The following is an 11399-nucleotide window of genomic DNA, read 5'->3' as shown; positions in this document are numbered from 1 at the left end:
GCGGAAGTGCAGGAGAGTCTGGGAGCAAATGAAAGACCTGATCTCTTATGAAAACGGAGGTGGACCTCATCTATTCGACCTCATGTGGCCAGTGTCTCACAGACAGAGAGATCACGAGATAGAATGGCAACGTCTTAAGAGAGAGAGTAAGCACAGTCGTAAGGTGGAGCTTGTTTGTTTGAGCTCACTGAGAGAGAGAGAGAGATGGCCGGGGGGCTTCCTGAACGTGCTGCAGGAGTGATTAGTGCATCCAGATGGGCTGGCATCGTCGTTATGTTGGTCATCTTATGGAGTGGTTATCCGTCCGTCATCAAGCCCGTAGAGTCGGCATCGCCTATCACCGATTACGTCTACGGCTTGTGCAACACGGCCTCCTACGGCCCCAACAGCACCTTCTCCCTCAACCTCAACAAGGTCTACGGCACGCTCCTGCGCGAGTCGGCCCGCTCTCTCTACGCCTCTGACGTGGCTGCCGACACGCCTGGCAACGACACGCACGTGTACGGCATGTACCAATGCCGGGGGGACCTGTCGCCCGCGGAGTGCCGCACGTGCGTGTCGGCCATCATGTTGGGGGCCTTCTGCTCGGCCAGCGTCGGGATGCGTGTCCTCCTGCAGGGCTGCTACCTGCGATACGAGGCCTACAACTATCTGACGGTCCCCGAGGTGACGCTTGTCACCACCAACTGCTCCTCCGCTCAGGCGCGCTCAGGCTCGGCGTACCTGTCCAACGTGGTGGGCGCCCTCAAGAAGGCGGCCGCCGACGCCCCGGCCCACCCCGGCTTCGGCTTCGCTGCGGCTCAGGAAGGCAGCTCTGGTACCGCGGTTGCTGCATACGCCCTCACTCAGTGCGTCGGCTACACCACCCCCAGTGAGTGTTCCACCTGCCTGTCCCAGGTCGCTTCCTACACCTCCTTCTGTGGTAACTCCGTCGCTGGCCAAGTCTACTTCGTCACTTGCTACTTCCTCTACTCCCCCAACCCCATCCTCTTCAACTAGAACCATTAAGTCTCTTCCACTATGCCGTTAATGAACTGGCATTGTCCATGCTAGCGTACTATTACCATGTCAATAAATAAGCATTTGCAATAAACACGATTTGCAAATTGGAATACTAAAGTTCAAATAGTTTTGACGTTCTCCTAATTTGATGATGCAATGAATAAGTATTGAAATATAAGGGCATTTCTTATACAAAGTTGTACCTTGCAATATTCATTGCTTTAAAAACAAAATCTACATGCAATTCATAGAGAACATAGAATGCTAAAATGATTGCATTAATGGGTGAAATTGTAACAAAGAAGCAAATATAGAAAGAGCGCACAACATAATCAATGGGTGAAATATCTCCCTATGCTAGGCTAAGCACCTCCCCCATGCATGTATTTATGGAATACGGTGCACTATCTCATGTGATGAATCTTTACATCACAATAGACTATCAGCTCATATGAGGAATCTACTTCCATCGTACATTAGTGTAGCTATGATTGGTGGGCAGTACTTTCTAGATAATCATAAGTCAAAGTTAGAGTTGATTTCTAAATCCACTAGGATTTCTTAAGAGAATGGTTTTTGTATTCAAGTAGATAACTATGATATTGTTGCTAATTGTAGTGGTGGTCTACTCATGGTCAAGTATAACTTTATGTCTCAAAATTTCCATGTCTTCATCTAACAATGGACAATCATCTACAATTAGTGTTACTAGTGGAATTCCCTTCGAATGTTTCAACATATTAATATGAAATAAATTATGAATCTATTGATAAAAAATGGCCAATCTAAATGCATCATCGTTGAACTTATAAACAATAAGGAATGGCCCATAATGTTTGAGAGTTAGGTCAATGCTAGGATGCTTTTTATGGATTTCAACCTCCTCATTTCAATACATACCCAAAGTAAATCTTTTTTTTGGAATGCAATGGCCTTGTGATTCTTGTTTTCTTAAGTTATATATCTCAATTATGATTGTTTAATGTTTTCGGTCACCTTCTAAATTTTTCTTATGGTTACTAGTTAAAGTATCAATAGTAGTTGGAGCATCAATAGCTATAGTAATCATATGAATAGTAATTTCTATCCATAAATAACTTTGAAAAATGTTACACTAATATCAAAGTGTGGGGTGTTATTATAGGCAAATGAGAGAATAGATAAATGTTGGTTCCAATTGTTTGGTTGATCAATTGTGTAGGATCTAAAAAGGTCAATGATAGTACTACTTGTTGCTTCAGTCTAGTCATTGCTTTCAAGATGGAAAGCCGAGACTGCACGATCCATCTTAGAACCCAGATTTTTAAATAGTGCTACGCAAAAGTAATTATAAGGTCTATCATCATGCGAGAAAATATTACCTTTAGAAATCTATGATTAGAAAAGATAGTATTGATGAATAGCACTACAACAAAAACGCCTCTTAGACACACTTTTAGACGCGATTTTTTAATATAGAGAAAATCTTACGGGCTCGTCTATCCGCCCGTCTATTTGCACGTCTACAACACGCAAAAATAGATGCGCAACAGACACACATATACACGCGTGAATACAAGCGCATAAAAAAATCAAAATTGTTATTTATTTAATTTATTCTATGAGTCTACCAGCGCGTCTATCTGGCAAACTAGACGGGCATATAGACACGCCTGTAGACGCGCTGTTACAAGCACCCATAGACGCGAACGAAAAACAAAAAATCTCCCTTTTTTTAAAGATATTTAATTTCTTTTTTAAATTTGAATTATCTAGCGCGTGTATGAGCACGTGTACTCTGCATTTTAGACACACTTATAAACGCGTGTTTTCTGCAATTTAGACGCGCGGATAGACGCGCAAAACAAAACTGGAAAAAAAAACCAAAGAGGCTCTCTGGTTTTTTTTTTTCCCCTCCCATACATCAGATTGTGCACTTGGGAAAAAGACAATGGATCTAAAAGCATGAGATTTGAAAATAAAAGTCCATGTATTCATTATAGATCAAAAGCATTTATATGGGGAGTTTAAGTGCTTGCAACCTAAAGCGTGGCCGCAAGTAGTAGACTCAAAAATGGGTAATACATATACAAGAAAACAAGGCCATAGAGGAGGTATGGTGCTCCTCTACGAATCTAAAGAAGAAACATCTTCGCTAGCACCACTATGGCTACTAGCGTCGCTATCCCCCTCCTCGCTATGCTCCACATCTGGGTTCGCCTACACACACAAAAGATTAAGGTTGCTTACGTAGACATGGTGGAGAAAAAGTTATAATTAGCTATACTTTTAATAGGAAAGTAAGAAAAACATACCTCCTCTGGCTGCCGAATCCTCATAGCCCGGTTGTATTGGTCCTCAGTGATGAGACCCTCCTCATAGAAGTGAAGCCATGTGGCTGCGTTGTTATGGCCTCGATGGTAACCTACCTCTCTAGGAGTAGGTATCCTACCAACGATAGTAGTCTACAAAACAATCATGATATATACAAACAATTATGAGACACGATGTATTAGAATAAATTATATAAAGAATTGAAAGAAATATAAATTTTAAAAAATAAGAAATCAAAATATACTTACAAACTCTGCCTCCCACGACTCTCTGCCGCCCGATCCGTAATGCGACAATCCCATGGTTTCCATTTGGATGCGTCACACCTCTGCGTGCAGGCGACTCTTCACTTTCTCTGCTACTTTCTTCTTAGCTTTCTTCCACTCTATGCGGTGGCACATAGGTGGTTGGCTATAGGCTCCACGCCCCTCCTCCTGCCTTCGTAGTGAGTCCCTGGCGCGTGTCATGAGGTGGGATCTTTTATTGTGAAGCAAATCTCTTACTTTTGTGCGTCCCCAATCATCCGAGAATCGCTGACCCTCAGGATTTGGGTACCTCCTATGGACTGCCCTCAACACCTCCTGCCACAAGCCGCTTTTCTGATTTTTGAAGTAGACGAAACAATCTTTATACGTCGCATGCACGACACTCCTCATGTACGCCATTACATCCCTTCCTTCATCATCATGGAAGATGCCACGAGTATCTGTAACTCTATAGTACTGGCGTACTGGCTTCTCCACATGATCTACTGGTGAGGGTGATCGCTCGCCACCTCCTAGGCAACCCCCACACAAACCTCGTCCTCCCCCTCGACTCTCCCTCCTCCCTCTCTGTCAACTACCCTCTGCCTCGCTGGATGCACGTGCTTCTGCAGATGCACATGCATCGGCTGACGCTTGTGCTTCAGCCGATGCATGTACAGGTGCTGCACGTGGAGTACCTACATGTGGAGTACTTGCAATTGGAGTTTGGGAAGTTGTGCCAGGCAAAGACGTCGGAGGCATTCCAGACATGACGTTGAACACCTCGTCTACTGTGGGAGAGCGGCCAAGATGTCTGGTCGTCTCTCCCATGAAGTCTTCCCTACTAGGAAAACCTCCAAAAAATGCATTGACCCCCCTGCTTCATGCGATCCAAATCTGGGTCATTGCTAGATTAACCAGGATGTGACATCTGCAAAAAAAACACAGGAAAAAGAGAAATTCGTTTGCATACAAAAAATCATATATTACCTTCATCCACACCTAAACATTTTCAAAGAGCCATAATCCTTGATCCAATCCAACATTAATTATGAAAAATCATTCAGTGAGCCTAGAATCATTATGTAAGAGAAGGCTTTTGATGCTCACACATTTTCATTTTCTTCAAGTGTATTTTGCAAGCACTTACTAAGGTTCATTTAAGTGAAACAAAGGTGTGGAAATTCCATAGAAAAATTTGATCATGAATCAAGAAAACTGATTTACAAACATGAGATTGGTCACATTCATCATTGCAAAAATATATTGTTTAGGGAATGAAAATTATTTTTTATCAAAGCTGCCTGGCGCGTGTATAACTGCGTCTAAAATGCAGGATATACGCGCTCTCAGACGCGTTCCTAAAGTCAACCCTCTGTCCAGAGCGCGTCTATATCTGCATCTGAGATGCAGTATAGACGCGCTGTCAGACGCGATTTCTAGGTCAATGCTTCTAGCTCGCACGTGTATCATCGCTTGTAGACTGCAGAATACACGCGTCTAGAGACATGACTCTGAAGTCAAAGTCTCTGTGCAGAGCGCGTGTATTCTCGCATCTCCGACGCAGAATACACGCGGCCTCAGATGCAATGAGAGAAAACATTTCTTCGCATCTATCCCTGCATCTGCACTGAAATGCAGACGCGCTCAGTTGGCTGATTTCAGTCCGACGACCACCATTCATGATTTACAAAATGCAATACATAATGCAATCATAGATCCTAATACACAAACAAAGAGAGAGAGAGAGAGAGAGAGAGAGAGAGAGAGAGAGGACTCACCTTGGGTGTTTGGTGTGGTGGGTGGTGGAGCTTCTTTCTTCTCCTTCTTCCTCTCCTTGGTGAGTTACTCTCCCTTGATGCTTGATTGCTACTTGTTGTCTCTTCCCTTTGCTTCTTCTTCCTCTTGTTCTCCTCTCTCTTGTTCTCTCTTTCTTCCTCTCCTTGGCTTTCCTTTTTCCCTTCTTGTGTGTTTGAAATGAAAGAAGAGGTGAGTCATGAGGAGGTGAGGCATGAAGAGACTGCATGTCGGCTAAACTCAAGCTTCAGAACCGTAAAAAATGCAGGAAAGGAAAGGCGTAATTTGAAAAGAAATGATTTAAGTATGTTTTGAATTTTGACATGTGCATCTATTTTGGCGTGTATATGTGCGTCTAAGTTTACGTAAATACGCGTATAGACGCGAACGTAGATGCCAATGTAGATGCGTACGTAAACGCAGATATAGACGCGCATTTAGGTTTTATCATAATTTTTTGTTTTTAAGATAAGTTTTGATAGTGAATTTTTATTATAATTTTTAATGTATTTATGATGAGTTTTGTGTATTTAAAATTGAGATCTTATAATAATTAATACGCTAGCTGAAGTTTTTATGTAAACATATGAATGATAAATATTTTGGTGTTGTCATGAATTAGGTTTAATCATGTCGTCGTCATCACCTAGTGTGGTGCATGCTGATGAGTCAACGAGCACATCCTCAAGTGAGGATGAAACATTACGTCTTCATAATCAAGATGCATGGCTACAATGAAAAATTAAATACATGTGTGATTGTTGTCAAGGGTGTATTTTTCGAGCACATCGAGTTGCAATGTCACACCTTAGCATGTATGGAGAATGGGATCGAGAAAAATCACAGGTATTCATTGTCTTTTTTTAACACTAAGATTGCTAGTCTATGTTACTCAATATATATCAACGTACATGAAACTCCCTTTTGTGGTTGAGCAGGATGTGGTGCCACATCCTCAGATGCTCCCTCCCGGGCATCAAGAGGCTGCAAAACGTCGATGCGAGGAGGCAGAGTCTTCAAGAAGAGTGGAGACTGACAACCATGATAGTAGCCCTCATGAAATGCCCCATCAAGTCGTAGAGGATGAGATTTTGGACAACATGGTACACCATCTATTTTCGCAACCGGTTCAGGGAGAAGGTCACTCCATGAAGCCAGATGATCCACTATACGTAGTGTCATCTACTCTGTTGTATGAAGGTTGTGCGTACTTCGTTCTTCGTGCGTCCCTCGAGATACTTAACTTGCAAACAATTTATGGATGGAGTAATGTCAGTTTGGATGCGTTATTGAAGTAGGTATCAATTCAGTTTGGCTTATGAATCATAATATTAATTGTTCTATTTTGAAATCAGATAGAAATATATGTTGGTGGTTATTTAACTCACTTTTAAAAATATATGTAGGTTATTATCACAAATACTTCCAAAAGGAAATAAATTGCCAACTAAGAGAGAGCAAGCAAGACATTACTTGACATCTCTGGGAGGCCTCGATTATGTCAAGATCCATGCATGTGTCAATGATTGTGTCTTATTTCGTAGGATTCATGAGTTCACACGAGAGTGTCCTGTTTGTGGTGAATCAAGATACGAAGTGGAGATGAAGTCAATGGATGTGCCTCGTAAGGTTTTGCAACATTTTCGATTGTTCCACGTATAAAACTTAAGTGTAAGTCTATTGAAAAGCTCATGTCATGGCATGCTAGTCATCGTTCAAGTGATGGAAAATGGAGGATCCCTGCAGACACACCGGCATGGCAACATATAGATAATTTGTGGCCCGTTTTCAAAGAAGAGCCAAGAAATTCGAGATTTGGTTTAGATATAGATGGAATCAATCCATTTGGCATCAAAAGCACATCATACAGTGTATGGCCAGTGGTATTGGTGAACTATAATATTCCTCCATCCATGACAATTAAAAAGGGACATGTAATGTTGTCCCTTCTGATTCCTGAAAAGCACAAGGTAAAAAACATGGACATTTACTTAGAGCCTTTGATTGAAGAGTTAGAAATGTTATGGGAAGGTATTGAGATGCAAGATACAAGCGCATCTGCATCCTCTAGAGATTTCACATTGAAGGCCATGTTGTTGTGGACCATGCATGACTTTCTAGGATACGGAGAGTGTTCAGGTACATGTATATAACTCTATATTTGAAATTCAAGACTTGAATCAATTGTATTTTATTAATTCACCTGTTTATTCAGGTTTAACCACATCAGGATATCATGCATGTCCTATTTGCGGTCTCTCTCTAGTTTCCTCTAGGCCAGCACGTTTAAAGAAGGTTATCTACGACAATCATCATCGATTTCTTCCTATTGACCATCCCAAATATGTTCTCCCTACTAATGGAATGACTCCACAATCTCTAACCATTCGATATTGGAAGGAGAGATGGATTAATGCCGACAGCCACCCTCCACTCGGCATGAGTCGGTAAGAAGTGGAATTCTCTCGATTGACTTTAAAGTATTTAGCATTATGAATTGTTCACATAATATATTGTTTGTTTGTTAGGTTCTCTATATTTTATTTTCTTTCGTAATTGACTGAACTCAAGATCAATCACCTATTGGACCCCATGCACATATTCAAAAATGTTGTATCTACATTATGGGATCACTTGATAGGGGCTCGTGATTCAGTCAATGTAAGGGAGGATTTACGTAACATTGGTCACATGAGACGAGCTTGGCCACGCATTGGACCCAGAGGAAAGATTGAGCTACCCCATGCACCTTGGATGTTGTCAAAGAACGAGGAAAAAATAGTGAAGGAACAAATATGTAGCTTTCGAACACCCACAGGATGTATGAGATGTCTCAAGGGAGCCTTCATAAAGAAAAAGAAAAGAGATGTGAAGCAACTATCTGGTTTGAAGTCCCACGATTGGCACAAAATGATTTAAGTAAGGGTATCTCTAACCATGAATATAGTAATTAGTGGAGTAACTATGTGTAAACTTTGGGGTATGATGACTTTTTCCTCAACTAATCATTTGACCTATGAATATTGTTTACATTCAGTTTGTACTTCCTACTAGCATATCCCATTGTGTATCCAAAGATGTACGTGATATCATTTACAAGATGGGAGAGCTTGTAAGGTGTGTATACATTTTATTTTTTTATTATATATATTTGAATTTCTACACAAAAATAAATAATTCTCAAATACATCCTGACAGATACGTGAGCTCGAAGGAAATTGATCCAAACACATTGCAAGATGCTCGAGTATTATCTGTTGAGGTGGTTTGTTTGGTGGAGGAAATTTTTCCTCGATCCATTTTGACTACTCAATTACATTTACTCATACATTTGACTGATGAGATCGCACTTTGTGGGGTAGTTCATGCAAGGTGGATGTTTTTTCTTGAGCGCTTCATGAAAACCTTGAAAGATTTTGTGAGGCAAAAAGCACGGCATGAGGGAAGCATGGCTGAGGGTTGGTTAGTGCAATCATCCCTTGTTTATATCTCTGAATATCTTGCTGAAGTGGACCCCTCTCAACCACGACTATGGAAAGACGATGAAGACTTGAGGATGACCTCTATAATACCTCAAGGAAAAGGAATGAGTAAAGTGCTGACAAAAGAAGAACTTCGTAAGTTAAATAGTTTTTGTGTGCTCAATAGTGATGTAATGAGCAAATTGGTGACACTATATAATGAAACAAGGGCAAGAAGAAAAAATGAAAGACAAGAATTTCGCACCAGATATGGACGTAATGTCTCATTTCCAGATCATCTAAATGTGCTCCCATGTCATATTGATATAGATTGGTTACATGAGGAAATGGAGAGAATGGAAAAAGAGGAGGAAATTAATATATCTCAAGAAGAGTGGGAATACGCACGAGGTTTCTTATCAAAGGTGAGACATACTATCAATCAATTTGTTTCTATAAGTTATATTTTATATAAATAATTGACATGTTTGATCTTAATCTTTTACTACTAGTGCACATTATTCGATGCTATTTGGTGTGAGGGTAAACATCTTCGAACTCAACATATAGATGAAAAGAGATTAAATACCCAAGATTGTGGTGTCCTTGCTCACTTCGAGGATGCCAATGGTACCATGGAAGGTTATTATGGCTTTATCCAAGATATTCTAAAGCTTGACTTCAGACGATTCTTTATATATATACTGGATGTGAAGTGGTTTGAAGAAGTGGTAACAAATGGTGAGCATTGCACAATCAGACGTCATCCAAGTGGTTTTGTAATCATTGACTCTAAAAATTTCACCAAAACAAGAATGACACATTAGTACTACCTCAACTATGCGAGCAGGTATATATGCAAAAGCTAATTTTTTTATATGTATACATGTGATACATATACACAATATAATAAGTATTTAAGTTTCTTGCTTTTGTTTTTCAAATACAGGTTGTGTATCATCCAATGGTAAACAATAACCGATGGTGGTATATCATCCCTATATCTAATCGTTCAAAACCAATATATGGTAATATTACCGACATGGAGATAGCAGATGACAATCCAACAATTAATGATTATGTACATGATGACACCATAATGGATGATATGCAAGATGAACCTCCCGAGGATGTTCAAGGAAACGCAGAATAAGACAATAATGTGATTCTCGATGATATTGATGAAGTTATTGAGCAATATAGCAACACATGTGATAGTGGGATAGACTTATTTGTTTCGTTACCTCTTGGTAACATAGACCTAGAAGTAGATAGTTTAGCAAGGGCTGATCTCATTGAAGATGAGATGGATCATTCACTGTAATATACTTAATTTGCTTCATGATTCAATGTGTATTCTTAATTCTATGGTTTTTATCATGCGCACACGTGCATACTCAAAAATCAATAGTGAAGTTTAAAGCTAAATTGAATTTTCCATAATAAAAAGGAGGCATTTTTTATCATCTTCAAGTAGAGAAATTACGAGATACATATTGCAATGCTTGCTACTAATTGTATAATAAGGTTTCTGTCGCTTGCTGCTAATTACTTATATCAGGCTTGTCAACTGGAGAAACTGCCATTCATTAGAGAGCAATGCAAAAATAATTATTAACTCTGGTTTTTTTATTCAATGATTCAATGTGTATTCTTAATTCTATGGTTTTTATCATGCGCACACATGCATACTCAAGAATCAATTTGAGGTGGTTAAATAATTATTAACTCTGGTTTTTTTATTATATTAAGTCCAATTTCAGGTGGTTAAATAATTTCACGTGCGAAGGTGCGTCTATATTAGCGTCTATTTACGCGGATATATAGACGCAAAATTCGTGTCTATTTACATTCTCTTTTACACGCACATATAGACGCAATGATAGATGCGCCCGACTTTACGCGTCTAACATGCGCATCTATGCCTCGTTTATGTTGTAGTGTAGTTTAGTAGCTTCTAGTGTAGTTAGTCTCTTTTTATAAGAGACAAAGTAACCTTGTATGCTATATCTATTCACTATTTTCCATATCATATCATTGCATGCAGACATCATAGGAAGACCAATCATAAAGTCTATAGAGATTTTTCCCATGGTCCATTACGTGTAGATAAAAACATGTGTAATCTATAAGACCATGGTGTGATGTTTAATGCATTCACACATAATTTAAGCAATATCATGCTTCATTATAGGATAATAAAAATATTCCTTACATGCAACTATAGTAGATTGAATAGCTCAATGTCCTATGTAAGCTTATGCTTCATTGCAATATTTCTAAAAGATATAGTAATACAAAAATTTAACCTTTAATAATATAGAAATCCATTAATAAACCTATAATGATACAACTAAGTGTTGATAGGACTCTAAAATCTTTGCCAAATAATAGAAAAAACATAATCTCATGCATACATGGAAATCATGGTATCAAAAGTTTAAACTTCAACAATAGAGATATTCTTCAAGTACACATGCTTATTTTATCTAAACCAAGAAAATGATGAAAATAATCATTTTTGTTAGGTCTACGACTTAATGCATCGACAACTACATTAGCATCTCCAAGATGGTATTGC

General features: G+C 39.5%; 1 protein-coding gene across 1 annotated transcript; it reads left to right on the top strand.

The window, feature by feature from the left end:
• Window positions 1-600: 600 nt before the first annotated feature.
• On the top strand, window positions 601-999 carry LOC148021106 (plasmodesmata-located protein 8-like). Its single transcript, XM_087698210.1, has one exon. The coding sequence runs from the start codon at window positions 601-603 to the stop codon at window positions 997-999; it is 399 nt and encodes a 132-aa protein (XP_087554336.1).
• The last annotated feature ends 10400 nt before the right edge of the window (window positions 1000-11399 follow it).

The sequence above is a fragment of the Lygodium microphyllum genome, chromosome 18 (genome assembly GCF_053477565.2).
Source record: "Lygodium microphyllum isolate KBCC chromosome 18, Lygodium_microphyllum_v1.1.10, whole genome shotgun sequence".
Classification (NCBI taxonomy): domain Eukaryota; kingdom Viridiplantae; phylum Streptophyta; class Polypodiopsida; order Schizaeales; family Lygodiaceae; genus Lygodium; species Lygodium microphyllum.
This window is presented reverse-complemented; position numbering and strand designations above follow the sequence as displayed.

Coding starts and splice junctions, on each gene's coding strand:
- LOC148021106 (XM_087698210.1), top strand. CDS start 601: ATGCGTGTCCTCCTGCAGGGCTGCTACCTGCGATACGAGGCCTACAAC.